The sequence below is a fragment of the Mastigoproctus giganteus genome, chromosome 10 (assembly GCF_048544385.1).
Source record: "Mastigoproctus giganteus isolate SK-2022 chromosome 10, ASM4854438v1, whole genome shotgun sequence".
NCBI lineage: Eukaryota > Metazoa > Arthropoda > Arachnida > Uropygi > Thelyphonidae > Mastigoproctus > Mastigoproctus giganteus.
Genome location: NC_143584.1, coordinates 24,467,029 through 24,489,215, shown reverse-complemented (window position 1 = coordinate 24,489,215; position 22,187 = coordinate 24,467,029). Strand labels below are relative to the sequence as shown.

Genomic DNA, 22,187 nt, shown 5'->3' with positions numbered 1-22,187 from the left:
GGTATATAGGTACACTGCATTCACGTAGACAGTATTTCGATGTCAGTAAGAATAAACGTCACGACTTAACTGACTTTAAAAGAGGGATGATAGTGACTGCCCAAAACGTGGGTCACTCTATCGGTTCAGAAATTGCACTATCCCTGTTCGATGGTATCAAGAGTGTATCGAGAATACGCCATTTCTGGAATAACATCTCAATGGGAAATGTGCTGTGGGCGGAGAAAGGTGGTGGATGAACGTGGCTGTCGATGTCTATCTTGCATTGTTTCAGCCAACCAACTGCTGACTTCAAGGAAGGCCCCAGAAATGTCTTTTTTTTTTTTTTTTTTTATAAAAACCCCAAACACAAAAGGTATTAGAAACTATAGTACTTAGTACTATGCTCAGGTTGGAGGTTGAGAAGATGAAAGAAGATATTTGTTGGACATTAGACTTGAACTTCTGTAGACTGTAATTTTCAGGAAATATGTATGAAGGAAGGTTGTTTCAGAAAACGGCAGTTGAATGAATAAACGAGGAAGACGAAAAGTTGGTTCTGTGAGTTTGAAGCTGGACAGTAAATGGATGTTGGTGGCACGTGTTCAGACTGTTTTGAAAGAGAGAGTGGGAATTATAGAAGCCGATTCAGACGAACAGTGCTCATGGAAGTATCTGTAGAAAAGGCATGCAGCAGAAACAGTATATTTATGAGACAGCGAGTGGAGAGACTGTTAGAGAGTAGTCATTAATTAACCCAACTGCCCTCTTCTGAATGGAATCTAGAAGCCTAAGAGAGGTTTTGAGGGCACTGCCCCAGATGTGGGAACAATATTCCATGGTACACCCTCAGTGAGCGATCAGAGAGAAAACTGGATAACCAATTACAAAAAAAAATTTTGGCAAACCATAAGATGAAAGCTTGCTTAGAAGACCTTTATGCCATATGCAATCGAAAGCCTTTAAGATGTCAAGAGCAACTGCTTGTGTTTTCACTGAACTTTTCCATTGAATTTGTCCATAAATGGGTCCATAAATGTCCATAAAACCACACATGAGCCAGAATATCACCAGCGGATCGACACTGACAGAATCCATACTGGCGATCGTTGATCAGACGGAAGGTTTCTAGGTAGTTTAAGATTTGGCGGTTAATTGATTTCTCCATTATTTTGGAAAGAGTAGAAGTAATTGCAATGGGACGATAATTGGATGGGATGGATTTGTCACCCTTTTTAGGAACTGGCTGGATATGAACAAATTTCCAAGCAGAAGGAAAAACGCCTTTGGAATAAGAAAGTGAAAAAAAGTGGCAGAGAACAGGAGTAAGTTCAGGAGCATAGGTTTTGAGAACAAGTGGAGAAATACCATCAGAACCTGGAGCTTTCTTAGCATCAAGATTTGTCAAAATCCTTCTGATATCCTTTTGACTGAAGACCACAGTAGACATTGAATGGAGTGTGTTGGGAATGGTGGGAGGTGCTTTACCAAGATCATTAATACATGAGTTGGAAGAAAAATGGGATGCTAGCAGGTCAGCTTTATCCTTGGCTGAAGTAACAACAGAACCATCTGGTTTTGACAGATGTGGGAGCAGATGGGCAAAAGTTGCATTTAATAGCTTTGGCAAGAAACCAGAATTCTCGGCTACCATTAGGGCAAGACGCAAGTTTTCTACTCTTAGCCTGTTCAAAATCTAGTTTGGACTGATGAATAACTGCTTTACAATTGTTGCAAGCTTTGGTGTAGGCAGAAAATGAAGCTGAAGAATTGGAAACAAGCAAATTACGATATGCAAAGTTCTTCTCTTGAACAGCCTTAGCACATTTATTGGAAAACCAAGGTTTGGATAAAGGACGAGATTTTAAAATGAGATTTTAAAATGTGAAATAAAGGATTCCATTCCTACCAAAATAATTTCACTGACACGATCTGAGCAAACATTGACATTAGAAGTTTTGAAACAGTAATCTGACCAAGGAAAAGAAGAAAAGAAATCTCACAGATCATCCCATTTTGCATTCTTGTAATGCCAAACAACACAAGGTTGGGAATAGCCATGAGATAAAGGCTCCATTGGAGAAGAGACAATCACCAAGTCGTGATCTGAGGTGTTTAATGGACCACTCACTTTGACCATGTACTTAAAAGGGTTGATTGTGAGAAAAAGATCAAACATGTTGGCTGTATGGTTAGGACTGTCCAGTATTCTTGTAGGTAAATGAACAATCTGTGCAAGGTCATTAGTAATTGCAAAAGCCTCAGCATCTCAGCCTCCAGCTGGGTCAGTGTGACTAGAAAACGGAAGCCAGCTGGAGTTGTGAACATTAAAATCACCAAGGAAAATTACCTCACTGTTAGGAAAGTTCGACTGGAGAAAGTCAAGTTGCAAAGAGACCAGAATGCAAAGAGCTCCAAGTGATTGGTAGAGTTGGGAGAACGGTAGAGACAACAGATGAATTTGACAGAATGAGGTAAAGAGATTTTAAGCTAGAGAAGATTGAAAAGAGGAGATTCCAAATTACCAAGTCTCTAACAGGGAATATCAGAATGGACATATGCACAAGTACCACCTTTGAGGCGTAAGGAATCATACAGCGAATAATTTGGGCAACTGAGATGAGCAGTAGTTGAATCAACCGATAACTGAGATTCTGTCAGAAAAAGTACATGGGGTTTGGCAGACTGCAAGTGGAAATGGACATCGTTGAGATTAGAATTGAGACCATGTATATTTGTGAAATGAACTAAGAAGTGTTTGGGAGGTTTAGATCTCTTTTGCAGATAAGCTTACTCTATTAGTTTGACAATTCATGGTGTATATTAGTTTGACAATTCATGGTGTATTCAATAGTAAGAAAAGGTGGGGGGGGTGGGCATGCTGTATGAAGTAATGAAATTTTTGGATATGGTGTACACATGGTAAGAATATACCCAGATCCTTGAAATAACATGGCCTCGACAATGCCCCCCACATACACACTACTCGGATTCCCTCCAGTCACTATCTGGCAGAGTAGAGGTAGCTGATCCGGAAGCCTCCTAAAGTGTTACCAATAGGTTCGATCTGGTGTACTAACTAGCGGCCGGCCTGCGAACACCGTTTTAGAGCTGAACCCTCAATGTAAGGAAGATCGGATCTCACCATGTTGTTCATCATAACCTCAAAAGTCATCAGTCATACTGCATGATGGAAGAGATGGGTAAGGGTCGACCGGAACCTAGCTCTGGAGACTAAACATGGGTTCCACCACTTCAAGCCTCCAATAAGCAAAGTGGAGGTATTGCACCAGTTGATGAGAGTCATCTACCACCTAGTGTTGCCTGGTAACACAGAGGGGCGGCATTCCTCCATGTGGTGTGGGTGCCACACCTTGACCCCTGCTTACATTGGTTCACACCTGGGTGGTCACCCACAGTGTGCTTGTGCATGGAGGTTATACCCAGGATTACTAATAGTCCCACCATCGTAAAGGTGCAAGCAGAGGATTTGGCTGTCACAGACCATCCGGACTTCGCCGAAATTTGGTTCACTTCACTTGAGTGTCACCCGAATTTTAGTTCCATCAGTGTTTTAGACTCCCAGGTAGCAAGTACAGCTTGTCTGGCTTATGTGAGAGAATGTCTGTGAAAACCTCAAGTACCAATGATCTCATGATGGTCTCCACCAAGACCATTAGCCACAATAAATTATGGGAGCCGCCAACCCACCAGAGTCCCATTGATAACACCACGACCCAGGACTCTACACGTCAGCCGGGCGAAAGAACATTAGCACTGGACCTTTGGACAGGTGGACAATCGGTAGTGGTTTGGGGCATGTCCAACTGATACACGTTGACCTCTGGTACTCTAGATGCATCTCTGGATGGTCCTGGTTACATGCCCATCCTTGCAGACCATCTGTATCCCTTCATGGTCATTGTGCACCCACAGGGCAATGAACTCTTCCAGCAGGACAGTATGCCTCTCCACAGAGCAGTGGTGACTAGAACATGGTTCAGAGAGTATTCTGCAGATTTTACCACCATGGAATGGTCTCCCCATTCAAGGACATGAACCCTGTGGTGCATTTTCATCTTTGGGATGCTGTGGAAAGGTATGTTCGAGCTTTGAATCTTCCACCCAGGAATACAATAGAATTGTGGACAGTAGTGCAGGAAGCATGGATAGAAATACCATTGGAATGCTTTTGTGAACTAGTGGACTCAATTCCTCGCAGTCTGACTGCTTTTATCTGGGCAAAAGGTGGGCCTACCCATTACTAGGTAGGTATCCCATGATTTCTGTCCATTCATTGTATTAACTTACATTAACTTACAACTGAAACTGTGAAAAAATGGACTTGTAAATCTCTCTCAGGTTTAGAATATTAAAAAGGAACAGGATAGTTCTAGTCCCAGCCAAACTCAGTAGTCAAACTCTGGACATTATAATAGAGGTTGACATTTTTAAAAATTACATTGATGTTAGTGGAAATTTTCTTGGCATTGCACATACTGCTTATATACATGCATACATAATAACACAAATATCTAAAGTAGTATTATTAGTAGCATATGATGCAAGCTTATAAAGCATCAGCCAAAAAAAAAAAAAGCCTGCCCATCCCCTCCAATAATTTGTTTCCTTCTTTCTTGAATTTATTCAAGCTAACTACTTCTACAACAGATGAAAGTTTGTTCCTAAAACCAACCACCTGCTGGCCTCCACACATATATCCTGCAACCATCTTTCCTCAGTTTGAATTAATGCCTCCTCGTGTGTAATCTGAGCAAGAGGAAGAATGCCATGAGCATTGAACTTGCTTATTCAAAGCCTTAAACTTTGGTCCTTGAGGTTGTCTCAGACATTCTCTCAGATATGCCAGACAAGCTGTTCTTGCTACCTGGGAGTCTAAAACCCTGATGGAACTGATATTCGGGTGACACTCAAGTCAAGTGGACCCAATTTCGGCGAAGTCCGGACGGTCTATGACAGCCAAATCCTCTGCTTGCACCTTCACGATGGTGGGACTGTTAGTAATCCTGGGTATAACCTTCATGCACAAGTACATGGTTGGTGACCACCCAGGTGTGAACCAACGTAAGCAGGGGTCGAGGTGTGGCGCCCACACCACATGGAGGAACGCCGCCCCTCTATGTTACCAGGCAGTACTAGGTGGTAGATGACTCTCATCAACCGGTGAAATACCACCACTTTGCTTATTGGAAGCTTGAAGTGGTGGAACCCATGTTTAGTCTCTAGAGCTAAGTTCCGGCCAACCCTTCCCTATCTCTTCCATCATGCAGTATGATTGATGATTTTTGAGGTTATGATGAATGTCGTGGCGAGATCCAATATTCCTTACATTTCGAGGGTACAGCTCTAAAACGGTGTTCGCAAGCCGGCCGCTAGATAGTACACCGGACCAAACCTATTGGTAACTCTCTAGGAGGCTTCCGGATCAGCTAGTGTATAATCTTGCTACCTCTACTCTGCCAGATAGTGACTGGAGGGAGTCCGAGTAGTGTGTATGCGGGGAGCATTGTCGAGGCCACGTTATGTCAAGGATCTGGGTATATTCTTACCACATGTACGCCATATCCAAATATTTCATTACTTCATACAGCATGTCCCACCCACTTTTTCTTACTATTGAATACACCATGAATTGTCAAAATAATAGAGCAAGCTTATCTGCGAAAAGATCTAAACCTCCCAAGGACTTCCTAATTCATTTCACAAATATACGTGGTCTCAATTCCAATCTCAACGATGTCCATTTCCACTTGCAGTCTTCCAAACCCCATGTACTTGTTCTGACTGAATCTCAGTTATCAGTTGATTCAACTACTGCTCATCTCAGATGTCCAAATTATTTGCTGTATGATTCCTTTCGCCTCAAAGGTGGTACTTGTGCATATGTCCGTTCTGATATTCCCTGTCAGAGACTTAGCAATTTGGAATCTCCTCTCTTTGATCTTCTCTGGCTTAAAATCTCTCTACCTCATTGTGTAAAATTCATCTGTTGTCTCTACCGTTCTCCCAACTCCACTAATCACTTGGAGCTCTTTGACTTCCTCTCTTTGCAACTTGACTTTCTCCAGTCCAACTTTCCTAACAGTGAGGTAATTTTCCTTGGTGATTTTAACGTTCACAACTCCACCTGGCTTCCGTTTTCTAGTCACACCGACCCAGCAGGTCGAGATGCTGAGGCTTTTGCAATTAATAATGACCTAGCACAGATTGTTCATTTACCTACAAGAATACCGATCAATCCTAATCATACATCCAATACGCTTGATCTTTTTCTCACAAACAACCCTACAAGGTTGAAGTGAGAGGTCCTTTAGGCACTTCAGATCACAACTTGGTGATTGTCTCTTCTCCAATGGAACCTTTATCTCATGGCTATTCCCAACCTCGTATTGTTTGGCATTACAAGAATGCAAAATGAGATGACCTGCGAGACTTCTTTTCTTCTTTTCCTTGGTCTGATTACTGTTTTAAAACTTCTGATGTCAACGTTTGCTCAGATCGTGTCAGTGAAATTATTCTTGCAGGAATGGAATCCTTTATCCCACACTCCACTTTAAAATCTCGTCCTTTATCTAAACCTTGGTTTTCCAATAAATGTGCTAAGGCTGTCCAAGAGAAGAATGTTGCATATCGTAATTGGCTTCTTGCTAATTCTTCAGTTTCATTTTCTGCCTACACCAAAGCTCGCAACAATTGTAAAGCAGTTATTAATCAGTCCTAACTAGAGTTTGAACAGGCTAAGAGTAGAAAACTTGCTTCTTGCCCTAATGGTAGCCGAGCATTCTGGTCTCTTGCCAAAGCTATTGGCCGCAACTTTTGCCCATCTCTGCTCCCACCTCTGTCCAAACCAGATGATTCTGTTGTCACTTCAGCCAAGGATAAAGCTGACCTGCTAGCATCCCATTTTTTTTCCAACTCATGTATTAATGATCTTGGTAAAACACCTCCCACCATTCCTAACACGCTCCATTCAATGCCTCCTGTGGTCTTCCGTCAAAAGGATATCAGAAGAATTTTGATGAATCTTGATGCTAAGAAAGCTCCAGGTCCTGATGGTATTCCTCCACTTGTTCTCAAAACCTGTGCTCCTGAACTTACTCCTATTCTTTGCCGCCTTTTTTCACTTTCTTATTCCAAAGGTGTTTTTCCTTCTGCTTGGAAATTTGCTCATATCCAGCCAGTTCCTAAAAAGGGTGACAAATCCCTCCCATCCAATTATCGTCCCATTGCAATTACTTCTACTCTTTCTAAAGTAATGGAGAAATCAATTAACCGCCAACTCTTAAACTACCTAGAAACCTTCCATCTGATCAACGATCGCCAGTATGGATTCCGTCAGTGTCGATCCACTGGTGATATTCTGGCTTATGTTACCCATTTATGGACTAATTCAATGGAAAGGTTCGGTGAAACACAAGTAGTTGCTCTTGACATCTCAAAGGCTTTTGATCGTGTTTGGCATAAAGGTCTTCTAAACAAGCTTCCATCTTATGGTTTGCCAACTGTTTTTAGTAATTGGTTATCCAGTTTTCTCTGATCGCTCACTGAGGGTGATGGTAGATGGCTCTCTGTCTTCTAACTTCTCCACTAATGCCGGTGTCCCCCAAGGTTCGGTTCTTTCCCCCACTCTTTTCCTCTTGTATATCAATGACCTTCTTCCATTGACTGGAAATCCTATCCATAGTTTTGCCGATGATAGCACATTGCATTCAACTTTCCATTTTGAGAAATCTTGTCCAGCTCAATCAGCTTCAAGTTCTCGAAAATCTGCTGCCAATTCCTTAAATGCCGATCTTCAGGTAATTCTCCAGTGGGGCAAAGACAACTTAGTTGATTTCAACCCTTCTAAAACTCAATCTTGTCTTATATCTCGCAAAAAGGATTCTTCTGCTCCTATGCTTATGTTTAGTGACACTCCGATTTCTAGGCAAAATGATATATCTCTTTTGGGGATTACCCTGACTTCTAATCTCTCTTGGCACAAGCACATTACAAATATTGCTTCCTCTGCATCTAAAAAACTTGGTTTTCTCTTTCGCTCTCGGCGTTACTTTTCTTCCAAACAGCTGCTCACTCTGTATAAATCTCAAATCCTCCCTGCCATGGAATATTGTTCCCACATCTGGGGTGGTGCCCCCAAAACCTCTCTCAGGCTTCTTGATTTCATTCAGAAGAGGGCAGTTAGGTTAATTAATGATTCATCTCTAATAGAGTCTCTCCACTTGCTTTCTCATAGACGCACTGTTTCTGCTGCATGCCTCTTCTACAGATACTTCCATGGGCACTGTTCTTCTGAATTGGCTTCTATAATTCCTGCTCTCTCTTTCAAAACAGTCCAAACACGTGCTGCCACCAGCCAACATCCATTTACTGTCCAACGTCAAACCCACAGAACCAACTTTTCATCTTCCTCATTTATTCATTCAACTGCCGTTTTCTGGAACAACCTTCCTTCATACGTATTTCCTGAAAATTACAATCTACAGAAGTTCAAGTCCAATATCAACAAATATCTTCTTTCGTCTTCTCAACCTCCAACCCAAGCACAGTACTAAGTACTATAGGTTCTAATACCTCTCGTGTTTGGGGTTCTCATAAAAAAAAAAAAAAAACCTCAGTCAGATCACCTCGTCGGTTTCTAGTGTGCAGATGCTGCAGACTAGAAACTTTCCCCCATTTACAGATAAAGGAGCCACTAGGTGGCAGTGATCACAGTTTAATGATGTGGGATTTACTTAGTAATAGAGGAATGTGATGCAAGAAAGCAAGTGTATGAGCTTATGTAGCATCAGCCAAAAAAAAAATTCACACAACCATTCCCTCTAAAAGTTTGTCCAGTTCCTCCTTGAATTTATTTACGCTATCAACTTCCACGACAGATGGAAGTTTGTTCCAGCAATTAACCACCAGCTGGCTAAAGGCAAATTTCCGCACATCTATTCTACAACTGTCTTTCTTCAATTTGGAATTATGCCCCATTAGGTTTGTAATCTGAGCAAGCAGAAGAATTTCATCAGAATTCAGCGTGCTCAACCTATCAAGGCCTTATACACCTCAATCAGATCATTTCACAGGTGCCTAGTCTCCAGCTGCTGCAATTTGCAGAACTTAAGCCTCTCTTGTTAAGAGCAGTGTTGCCAACTCTTAATAATATTTCCCGCTAGCCGCATACTGAAAATCCGCTATTTTTAGCACTTGACCCGCCAAATTTTTTAAATTTTCATTTGTTTGTACTTTGTAGTGAATAAAACAAACAAACAAATAGTATATATAAATAGTTATTTATTTTTCTGTTTTTAATATAAAATCAATATCTAAAAATCTAAATTAATTTCGAAATTCAATACCTCCTCATCATATGCTTCTTGTGTACCTATTTTGCGAAACACTTCTTCAGGTAAAACATAATTTTTACAACACTTTTCAACTCTTTTGAGCCCGTATCGTACTAATAAGATTGCATTAACCGTGCCAACACTCATTCTGTTGCGTGTTTTGTTTTTTACTAGATTTAAGTTGCTGAATATTCTTTCCACATCTGCATTGGATAATGGCAAAATTAAAATACCCAATGCAAATTCGCTAATTTCTTTAAATGGATTTTTACCGCTTGCATCTCGATATTTCGAAACTTCTGACCAAAACTTCATTGTATTGTAGATGTTTTCCCATTTAACGAGAGTAATGTTTATATACTGTTGCTCAATTTTTTCAATTTCTACTTCAGACAATTTTAAATTTTGTAATAAATTTATCAGTGGTTCGTTTTGTTGCTTTAATATATTGTTAACTGAGACATTTTTTTTAATTCTTTTATGTTGCCCGGAAGGCGTTGTTTTAATTGTGGATACAAATCAATCAAGAAATTACGGCATCTCTCTCTGTTATTGCCATTTCATCTGTTGTTGTTGTGATAAGTTTATTCATTATTAATTCATTTATTTTTCTTTCAAATTGGTAACCTAAATATGGCTTAGGGTCTAAATAATTATTAATGTCCTCTTCTATCCTTTCAATATGTGTATTTGGTAAAAACATTTTATTGGCAATCATCGACAATAGCATGTTTAAATCATGTAGTAATAATGTAGGATCGGCAGTATTTGATTCAAAAGATTTGTTTACTCTTTGTACTTCAGATAAGATAGGTTTTAAAATAAAAGATACGCTAAATTACTTTCATCTTTGAACATTGAATAAAGAAGTTCTGCAGTATAACATTTGTCAGTCAAACGAGTTATTTCAAAATGGGCTTTTAATTCAATATACTGTTCTAAAATTCTTGTTATAGCAACTTCAATGGATAACCACCTTGTTTGACACGAATGCACTATCTTTTTCGGATCTGCACCATCGTTTATGGCACTGTATAAATATTTGAATTGATTTTGTCGGCTGGTGGATTTACTAAACGCACGATTTTGCATTGCACGAGGGTTTCTAGGAATACAACTATCGTGTTATACGAGGACTGACTATACTAAGATATTATTACACTGTGGTTATTAGAAATAATTATTACTTATTACTCTTATTACTTATTGCTCTGTGGTTATTAGAAACGTTGAAAGAGATGTCGGTAATTCGGATCGCATTTCTTGGAAGCCAAACAAATACGACGAAGAAAAATTATCCAATGCCATTCCTTCGCTGTTTCAAAAAAAGGCGTCATTAGAATTTTTTCCACATTTTTAGATTTGATTCAACAATTTAAAGCCATGACCCAATGATCAGGTCGTTTGACCGCGAGCGTAACTACGTAAAATTGTTGGGGTTCTCCTCAGGGAAATCCAGAATAATATAAAACCGATTCTTCGCTTTATAAAAAAAAAAACTATGAAATATGATATCCCTACTATTTCAATTATGAATTATTTTTATTGTTAATTAAATAATTAATTGAACAATTAATTTAATATTTCTTAATATAAATGTTACATTGCCAAAATACATAAAATGCTAAACATTTATACTCTTCCCGCTAAAAAATCCGCTATCCGCTATTTCATATTTTTATCCGCTAAACCTGAAGCAATTCCGCTAAATCTAGCGGGAAAACCGCTAAAATGGCAACACTGGTTAAGAGGATCCCTTCGTTCCACTCACCATTCATCATGTTGCCCTTCTCTGTACACGCTCAAACCAATCTACATCCTTCCTAAAATGAGGCCTCCAGCCCTGTATGCAGTACTCAAGGCTTTGCCTGACCATTGCTTTATACAAAGGGATAATCATCTCCTTTTCCATGCTAGCAAAATTCTTGTATATCATTGACAAAGCCCCATGACCTGCTCTTGCAGCCTGTCTACATTGCTCAGAAAACTTCATATCTGACGGCACAATTACTCCCAGGTCTTTTTCATTTTCTACCACTCTAAGTGTAGTACCACACAGTTGGTACGATCCTCTGGGGTTACTTCTAGCCATATGCAGTACTTTTCATTTGTCAATGTTAAACTTCAGTTGCCACTTCTCAGCCCATCTACCAAAATTTTCTAGATCCTGTTGCAGTAGTACACCACCATTACTGTCATTAACAACGCTACCAACCTTTGTATCATCTGAAAACTTCAACACTAAGCCTGATATACCTTCATGAATATCATAGATAAATATACAAAACAACAGTGGACCCAACACTGAACCCTGTATAACTCCACTAATAACATTAGTCCACGAAGAGCAGTGTCCATTGATTATCACTCTGTCTTCTCCCACTCAACCACCCTTTTATCCATTGTAGCAACTTACCCTTAATACCATTCTGCTCCAAAATACCGCATACAGGTCTGGAATCCTCATTTTAGGAAGGATGTAGAGTTGATAGAACAAGTATAGAGAAGAGCAACAACACTGGTGAAGAAAACAAAGGGGTGCTCTTATGAAGCAAGGCTTAAGTTCTGCGAATTGCAGCTTCTGGAGACTAGGCACTTGTAAAGTGATCTAATTGAAGTGTATAAGTTCTTAAATGGTTTGAGCAGGCTCAATGCTGATGGGATACTTCCTCTTGCTCAGATTACTCACCTGAGGGGACATGAATTCAAATTGAGGAGAGACAATTGTAGAATAGATGTGTGGAAGTTTGCCTTTAGCCAGCAGGCAATTGATTGCTGGAACAAAATTCCATCTGTTGTTGTGGAAGTTGAAAGCTTAAATAAAGTCAAGGCAGAACTAGACAAGCATTTGGAATGAACGAATCAGTGAAATGGAAAGGGTTTTTTTTTTTTTTTTTTTTTTTTGGCTGATGCTGTATAAGCCTGCTTTCTTGCATCATATGCCTATGCTAATGTGCATGTGAGACAATAGAGTTGGTACTGCAGCATATATGCAGAGTACTTGTTGAATGAGTTTTAATATGTACAGTAAATTTTCGACTTAAACTTAATTGAAAACTTTGTTATAGTGAAACCCATGCTGTTTGAAGCCATGCTAAGCGAAGTATTGCTGTATTTTGTTTCCTGACAGGAAGTTTTACATTCTGTGAAATAATATGATTGGCCTCATTGTTTTTATAAAACTGATCTAAAAGCTTAGCTGCTTGAAATGCTTCACCAATAGTCTGATCTTTCAGTTCTACATCCTCTTCAGCTTGTGCATCTCCATTTTATTCTCTCATTTGATTCCTCACTTCATCAACAGTATCATCACCTGTTTAGTTTGCAATGTGTTTGTTATCAACCATGGCATAAGCTTCTAAATCATATTGATTTAAATCTGTGTTATTTGTTTTGCCCATTCTGATAAAGACATGTCTTCGTCATTAGTTTTGGTTTTTACAGAATCCATCCTAGGCATTTCTATACTAAATCTTGCATGATGAAAAGCATTGCAGATAATCTTCTTAACTACTCTGTTCCACACCTTTTCTACTGAATTCACTGTTATTGTGCAGCTTTTCTGTTCCAAAACAGGCAACCATTTTAAGCAAAATCAATTTTTGAAAATGAGATTTGAAACTTTGTATTACTCCATCTGTGGATTGCAAGATGTGTTTGCTGGAAGAAACATAAGTTTCAAGTTTTTTTTTTATCTAGTTTTTCTTCACTTTGTCCAGAAGAATTTTTTTCTCTATAACTCCAAGATCCTAATGAGCAGCTCTTATTCAAACAAGGCTGATGTCATCAAAGCTTTTTTTATTTATGCTATATTGAACAGGTAACATTTTTGAAACATCAGATTCATAGATCTTATCACATACACATTTTTTTTCTTTTCTGTGCCATTCAAATCAGTACAAATGAGGCCTCTGATACAATGTCTTGTAAGTTGATTGCCTATGCACTTTTTGCTCTTGAATTCTAATGTTTTGTCAGGAGTTCTTTTTTTTTTTAAAAAAGAGCCCTGTCTTGTTGCATTTAAAATGTCTTTGCCCACTTATTCTTCATGCACTTTGGGCCCACACCGACTTTAACCACTGCAGAACAGTTGTGTATTGTTCACATATTTTGCTTTACCTGTAACTTTTCCCAAACATATGTTGGGGTGCAACTTAAATTGATCCATCCAATCAGTGGAACACAAGACAGTTCTTAATTCCAAATAATTTGGCAAAATGTTTGGCTTTACTCATTAAAAGTGGAACACTTATTGGGATATTTTTGCTGCTTTGCTGTTTAAACCATTTTTAAAATAGCCTTGCTGACATCAGAATGCTTGGGTTTGTATATGCATCTCATTTTGCTGCAATTTCAAATGAATTTTAACTTTTTTTCCCTTTTGAATTCAAAATCATGTATGCTGAGTTCAATAAGTTAAATTCACGAGCAACAAAACATTTCTTCTTCCTATTTTATATTTCTCTGATAACTTTCATTTTATGTTCAATGTTTTAACTTTTTGTACAGAGAAAGGCAACAAGATGGTGAGGGAACAAAGAGGTCTTCTTACCAAGAAAGGCTTAAGTTCTGCAAATTGCAATGGCTGGAGACTAGGCACCTGTGAGGTGATCTGATTGAGGTGTACAAGGCCTTGAATGGGTTGAGCATGCTGAATTCTGACAGGATTCTTCCACTTGCTCAGATTACGAACCTGAGGGGGCATAAATTCAAATTGAGGAAAGACAGCTGTAGAATAGATGTGTGGAAATTTGTCTTTAGCCAGCAGGTGGTTAATTGTTGGAACAGCCTTCCACCTGTTGTGGAAGTTGATAGCTTAAATAAATTCAAGGAGGAACTGGACAAACTTTTAGAAGGAATGGTTGTGTGAATTTTTTTTTTTTTTTGGCTGCTACATAATACACTTGCTTTCTTGCTTCATATGCCTTCATTGATATGAAATTTATCTTGGTTACAACATTGTTTCAAACTTTCGCTATAAATGTCAAAATTTTCAGTAAACTGACTTCTTTTTTATAGTCACCTTTAGCATCTTGTGTAGTGGTGTATTACAATAAAATCTGTGATACACTATTAATTTTCATTTTCATTGAAATGAAAATGAAAAGTTTACATACACTACATTATGGTCTTTTCACCATACTGTACCATCGGTGTAAAAACCAAATATTAATATTTGCAATGGAATCAACTGACTGGAATTCAAAGCAAAAACAGTGTTCTCAGCAGTTGTAACTAAATGGTAGAGTTTACTCTTAAAAAGTAAACTTTGAGATTGCCAATTTCTTTATAGCAAATGTACTCCCATATTGTGAGACACTGTGTACAAGAAAACAGTTTTGCAGTGTAATACAAAACAGGCCACAAGGAATAGCTAGGTTACATAAAATCTTCTGTATAAACATGATGTAGCGTTATCACTTATACCTGTAGGCTTTAGTTTCGTGACCTTCTACGCAAGGGAGCTGCATATGCTTAGTGATTCCTTCACAGCTTAAAAGTAGTGGTTTTTAATAGTGTATCATAGATTTTATTGTAATACACCACTACACAAGATGCTAAAGGTGACTATAAAAAAGAAATCAGCTTATATTGCTAGTCAGTTTACTGAAAATTTTGATATTTATAGTTGAAGGTTTGAAACAATGTTGTAACCAAGATAAATTGGTGCATTTTGTGTCAATTTTTCTTAACTGATGTTATAGCAGAGTTGCAATATCCATTGTTGCTTTTAACTGAGTTTGTATCATTAGACAGCTTGTAGTTAACCTTATTTCATTATTAAAATTAAATGTGAAACACTACCAGTAAATTAACCTGCTGAATGAAACTATAATGCATATATATGTGATTAATGACAAGTGTAAATTCACTTTCATAGCTGTCTTTATATGTAGTCACTGATCAATCAATATACTCATGCCTATAGGTTGGGAAAATTAGTTTGAATTAAAATAATTCTTACATCTCTAGGTTAGTTATTTTTTTATAGTAAAACTGGAATTATTTAGTGTTTAGTTTTAAACAGTATTTTTAAAGCTTTAGTATACATTTAATTGGTAATGAAGTAAAATTATTTTATTTTTTTATCACTTGTTTCTTCAGTTTTATTCAGTAGTGTATTTATTTATTTTAGTCTGCTAACATGGAATCAGAACTCAAAGATTCCCTAGAAAAGAATAAGAAACTTAGAGAAGAAATTAATAAACTCCAGCAGGAAAATACACAACTGAAGGTGAGTGAACTGTATAGTTTACATGTGTGAAAAAAGTAGAAATCTCTTACTTATAAAAGATCTTTTAATGGTATTCTTGAAACTGTATATTAGGTAATATATATTGGTTACAGCTAAGCTTTTTGGATAGTATAATCATATCTGAAATAGTTGAGAAGGATAGATTCTCAACTGGTACTTATTAGCCTGTGCCCCTGAGAAGCTTGTGGAGTATCGATAACAGTAGTGGGGAGAAAACTGACTACCTGCAGATTTCACGGAGCTTGCATTTCCCTTTCATTCTTAAAAAAAAAAAAAAAAAAAAAATATTAACAAAATTATTTTTAAGATGAAGATGAGTTTATGTAAAATAAGTGAGGAACTGAGAAACATGCCACTTCCAGAAAATATGAACTGTTGGTAATTATATTTATGGTTCTATTATTCTTGCTTTTGTACCAGTTGTTAATCCCTTGTCAATTTGACATACTTTAATCTGGTTAGCAGGGATGAAAACTCTACCCTCCTTTTTTGCTGTTTCTGGCTTGAACTGAAGTTTTCATAGCTGCCAACTATATTCATGACGGAGAATCCATCTTTTTTTAACATCTCTTCTTTTATCTGGTTAGCAGGAGTGAAAACTCTACTTTTAGAATAAATACTCCCCTTTTTGCTGTTTTTGGCCCGAACTGAAGTTTTCAGGATTTACAATGGAGGATCAGTCTTTTCTAGTCAGTTTGACCCATCTCCACTCACTGTTGTAATATATTTGAAGACAAAGTTTTTCTTTATATTTTTGAAAAAAAAAAATTAGAACTAAAATTGGATTTTGTTTTAAATTGTGCAAATTTCTGCTTGCTTTTTTTTAACAAATTGACTGTCAGGAATGTTGTTTGTGTGTTGCAAAATAGAAATGTGGGTTAATAGCATTCTCTGTTACATGCAGTCATTTCATAATTGTGCAAAACTAATTACAGCATTTTTTAGTAAGATGCCAAAAAGGTATGATATAAAATTTCAGAAGACATATATATGCAAGATGTTCCATGTATTGTAAAACCTGAAAAAGATAAAACATTTGCTTTGTGTACAAAATGTGTAGTTATGATTTTTCAATTTCAAGCAACAGAGAATGTGATGTAATGAGACATTTGTAAACAAATGAGTATAATGACAGTGTGCAATGCATAGAACAAAATTCAAAAATAGATGCTGTATTTCATGGTGGTAGCGATGTATGTGCTGGATGTTTATTTCCGTCTTTTGTCTTAGAACATAATCTTCCTCTGAGTTGGTGCTGATCATGCAAGTGTTGTTCGGAAATATGTTTTTCAATAATGGAATAGCAAAAAAATATGGTTATAGAACAAAAACAACAGGCATTGTTAGCGAAAGAAGAGGTAACAATGGCTCTGAAAAATGAGTTATTTTTGATTGTGCAGTAATTAAGTTGATTTCAAGCTATATCACATTGTGCTGATCTTTTTTAATGAAAAAAAATAAATAAATAGTCAAATTGAAGGCTATTTGCTCTCGTTGCCACCATCGGAGGTGACTCCACCAAAATCTTTTGAACAACTTGAAAGCATGTGGGATACCACCTATAAAAAAAACTGTTTGGCAGGTAATGTTTATAATGTGCCTATTATGGTAGGCTTAAAAACTGGAGCAGCAAAGTTATTAAAAGAGCAGTTGAGAATTCGGTGATATGTTGTCCTAATCATCGTATTAACTTGTGTCTAGAAAATAGAGCTATATGCCTTCTTGTGAAAGTTAATGAATATTTGGTAGACATTTAGTACTACTATCTATAAAGTGTTAAAAGAAAGATAGATTTAAATAATTTCAACTGAGGCATGCCACTGAAATCAAATTAAAAAAAAAAAAAAAAAAAAAAAAATTTGAGCAAGTTTGTAGGCATTGGCTGTTTTTGGTTAAATGTGTAACTAGACTATTAGTACAATAGCAATATACTTTGGCAAATCTCTTTAAAGAAGGGGTGGACATAACTGAATGATTTCCATAATCAATCATGTAAATCATTTGATTATCAAATGATCATAATACTCTTAACGTATTATGCCTTGTGCATTGTTATTTTTAAAAAATCATTTGATTATGAAATCAAAAGCAGTAAAAAAAATAAATAAAACACAGTGGAGGGATTCAAAATCATGTTATCAAAACTGAAGTTTGTTTTACAGTATTTTATACTGCTCAGCTCTCTCTGCCTATATATGCTATATTATAAATTTTATTTGATTTCCGAAATTGATTGTTTTGATTATGCCCATCAGAAAATCCATGTGAGCACTTTTCAGTTACCAAACTGAAAAGTATTCAGCAATTGCCACTGACTCGTCCAAATCCAGTTGATGAGTCAAAAGAAGTTTTTAAAGAACTCCTCAAAAATAAGAACTTCTGAATTACAAACTTCTTATTAAAGTAATCCTAAACAGGCCAAGTGATAATTCTAGGCATTTTATCCCACTCATGCAGAAAATCTGTTTGCTCTCTTCTGGTTTTGATAAAGCATAAAGAATAAATGTCCGTTAGGCCAACTTTTGAAAATCCTGATATAGCTCTTCAATCCAACATATCACATCTGTGTACTGAGGTCATTACTCCTACATATGTTATGCACAAATTTATTTTACCAACAGTTTTCAAATCTTCCACTTACATTTTGGAAATTGATTACCATAGCAGACTAAACCAGATAGATGACTCCAATTTAGTCATAGGCATTTCTACTGCCAAGTTCAAAGAGAGTCAAAACAAGAGGCAAAGATTCTGTTCTTTTGCCTTTTTGCTACATGTGATTACATGGTGCACAAATTCATCAGTTGGCAGTGTTTCAAACTTCATATTTTTTGCGGGCAAGTTTCCAGTATTTCTTGGTGTCATTCAAAGATTAAGTAGTAGTATTAAGAAATAGCTGTTTTGTTGCATTAGTTCTGTTGGAATCATTGTGAGAACTTACCAGATGCTGTTATGAAAGAATTTTTGTGAGGGGAACTCACAAAGTAGCTTGGGATATAACAAATTATCCTAGTCATGCTTGGCATTTTAACACCTCTAGCAATGACGAATGTGAGAGAATATTCAGCTAGGTGAGAAGGAAAACAAACTGAATTCAGATCTGCTCTTTCTAGTAAAGAGTTTGAAAATGCTCTGAACAGCAGGGACACTGTTATAAACAAAACTTCAACTCAGTATTTTCTGAAGAGATGCAAAGTCTGCAACAGTATCTTTCTAAAAGCAATCATAATCTGTCTAACAGACAATCCAGATGAAATCCACAAACAGAAAAATGTTATGTATGTTAATATTTGAAAGCATACTACTAATAAACAGTTCTGTGGTGTGTTTTGTCAGTAAAATTTAATTTATAGTGCAATGTGGACTTTGAAAAATCTGTTTTGTCCTTACAACTCGCCTAATCTGAAGCATTTTAAAAGTCTAACGTTGCCGGGGTTTCTTATTGTTTGGTAATGTATTACAGTACAAGTTTATAATACAAGTTTATCTAATTGTAGTACTATAGCACATAATGCAGATGTAGTCATATAGTTTTTAATAATTAATATATGCACGTATTAATTACGAAACAATTTTTTATCGCATATATTGGTCTTTTCAGGATGAGAGTACTAGGTTACGAACAGCAAGAGTAAATCCTAGTGGAGATGCTGGCTCCCGAAATGTAACACCTTCTAATCAGCTGCAAACATCTGCTAAAAAATTCAATAATAGATCTGCTATAACAAGTGAGAAGACAATTAATCAAGAGCAGTCTCAATCTCCTATGTTGTATCTTGCACTCATTCTCACTGTAGGCCTAGTCGGCATCTTTCTTGGCAAGTTTGTAGTGTAGGTTTTACTACATTTGAGTTACTCCTCCACAGTGTGTGGCCTGCTGGTTCATTTTCAGAATAAAACCTGCCTCCTTTTCTGAGAAGTGGCTTGAATCAGCCTACCTGATTTGGCAGGCCCTCATTTACCTTTTCTTGGACTTGGTACAAAGTTTATCCTCATTTGAAATTTAGAGGTGTGCTGCTACAGAAATATGACCAGTGGTTGTTGGTCTCAGATGGACAGAAAACTGTTTTTTTTTTTTTTTTTTTTTTCTCACCACTCATTTCAGAGGGAAACTAACTTTATAACTAGCCCTGTGCTGCTTTCTTAAAATTCAGTTGTAGTCAAAGTGTACAAATATAATCCTTGTGAAAAAAGATGTTTTTTCTGAGAAAAAAAAATAAAAATAATTTTTTTTGTCATAGTTGGTTAATATGTGTAGTATAAATAGTATGCATAACTTATGTTTGCAGTTACACATTTCACTTGTGGTGTACACCTTAAATTATGTAATACTAATTTTTGATTACAACTACAGGATAATTGTAAAATAAAATTTCTCATTCCTTCTGTCACCACTGTTGTAGAAGATATGAGGCAGAATGCTTCGGAGCCACATTTAATTTGTAGAAACGTCTTAATGATGATAATTTTCTTTCATTAAGGGAAGCACTGGAGCCCCCACCCAATTGTTAACAATAAGCAAATATATAAATTACCAGAATCACAGAGTGACCACATATGTCAACCAAAATCTTGTATTTGGAGCAACATCTGCACCAGGACTACATTGTAGCTTAAATGTGGACACCATTGCAGCAGTTCAGAATAGGACTTATAAAATTGTCATCATCCTTAAACCCTTATTGGCCTCTTTTCATTATGGCCTTATAGCCAGGCCAAATGGTACCCTGATACCATGAGGCAACAGAGAGGTGTATCTTTTATATTTATATTATATAGTATTTGAAAAGCAGGTGTAGTGTTTTAACTTTTGTATCTTTTAATATGCTAGTGCATACATTTAGTGCACTGATACAGTTTCAGAGAGTGGGTATTCTCCACTTCTTAACAAGGATGTTACCAAACACCAAGACAGGCATAGCATATTATATACCAAAATTGATTACAGCTGATTATCTACTTTGGTAAGATCAGTAGGTGAAATTAGATGACAACACTAGGCACCAAACGTTATTGTAAGTGTGAACAACGTATCATCCCATCAACTAGATGCTGAATAGAGTTAGCGGATTTTCCATCAACTTGAAGATTTGCAATCACAACCGGTGGAGGACCTGGCAACAGTGAACAGCTGTTTCTTCCAGCTGTCTGCAGTAATTGTGTGTATTCATGATGCTATGCCTCGTGTAATTAGTAACTGTATGAACAAATTATTACTTTATTAACAGCAAATTCAGCATTTAACTTTTCTTTCACTGAGAGTGAAGGGTATATTGCTTTAAAAAACTGGTTTTTTTGGAGAAAATTAAATTTGACTATTATTACTCTTATACTTGCTAATTTTGAAATAGAGCCACTTCCCGACTTATGTAAGGGTTGTGTTCCGCAGAACTCTACGTAAGTCAAAGTTTACATGTCAGAATTTCTCTAAAGGCTTATGCAGCACTCGCAATTTGCGTGCTGAATTTTATTGAAGCAAAAAAGAAATGTTCAACGAACATGTAAATAGAATTATTTATTCAGTTTATTTTTATCTCATGCGCAAGAAAAATTTCAAAAGCATACAAAATTACAAAAGTGTGCAATTACAAAAATTTTACTTTACCGTTGGTGGAAACCAGTGCGATGCTTGAACCTATTAAACCACCTGGGGTTTGCCGTACTTATTCTTAATATCTTCATAAATACTTGTTGCTTTTGCATGAATGGTCATTATACTCAGGGGCACTTGCTTCTGAATCTGATTTTCCATCCATATTATTAATAGATTTTCCATCTTTGATATAACAGCTGAACGCTGTTGTGCTCACTGTTGATCTTAAATGTGTTGATCCTTTAACATGTTCTTTTATATGAGCACTGTCCTTTAAAATAGTATTCACTGTTGAAGCAGTGAGACCTAATTTCCATGCAATAGATAAAAAAAACTTTATGATGCTTCATACTTAATCATTTTCATCTTCATTTCTAAATCAATTTTGTTTTGCTTTCTAGCACTGCCACCTTTCTGTTGGTTGCTTTTCCTTCATTGTAATAAGTAAATAGGAATGAAGAGAAGATTCTGAAAATTTATTTGTTTTTTTATATGATTGAATATTTCAGTGAAGGGAAAACACATTTCGCCATAAAAACTCACACAATTCCAGTTATTAGTATTATCGCAAATGCAATAAGGCTCACTTTACTACCCATTTACAATAGATTTCATTTTTATAATAGATCACAAAGGTGTTCAAAACTGATTCTTATAACCGAACATATGATAACGATGAAAGTGTAGTGCATTCTCTGGCTGGACCGCGTAGCCCTTCCTCAGCCAATAGTAGCATTTGTAAGCTGTTGGCTGCATCCTTTAGTTATTTTTGTGTTGTGCTTATTTGACTTAAATTTATATAAAACTAGTCCAATTTTCATTATATAAAAATTACCTTTTAGAGAGTTATATAGCAAAAATTTCAACTTCTGAGGTCTTGGAATGAATTACCCAAAAAAAAAAAAAAAAAAAAAGAAAAAAAAAGTGTTATTGGGTTAACATTACGATATTTTTTTCACAATGCCTCCATTTATTCCTATGGGATGCAAAATACGTTTCCATA

At 36.6% G+C, this 22,187-nt stretch overlaps 1 protein-coding gene across 2 annotated transcripts in view; it reads left to right on the top strand.

Annotated features, from left to right (window-relative positions):
- LOC150078877 (vesicle-associated membrane protein-associated protein B/C-like) overlaps nucleotides 1–19,716 on the top strand; it is a 141,711-nt gene extending 121,995 nt beyond the window's left edge. Inside the window, exons 5-6 of one of the 2 annotated variants that reach the window (XM_090383999.1) lie at nucleotides 15,472–15,570; nucleotides 19,193–19,716. In XM_090383999.1, coding sequence (XP_090240125.1) covers nucleotides 15,472–15,570; nucleotides 19,193–19,426 — 333 coding nt within the window. In that variant the 3' untranslated portion in view covers nucleotides 19,427–19,716. The remainder of the gene's footprint in view (nucleotides 1–15,471; nucleotides 15,571–19,192) is intronic. The other variant, XM_090383998.1, reaches the window with a different exon arrangement.
- The last annotated feature ends 2,471 nt before the right edge of the window (nucleotides 19,717–22,187 follow it).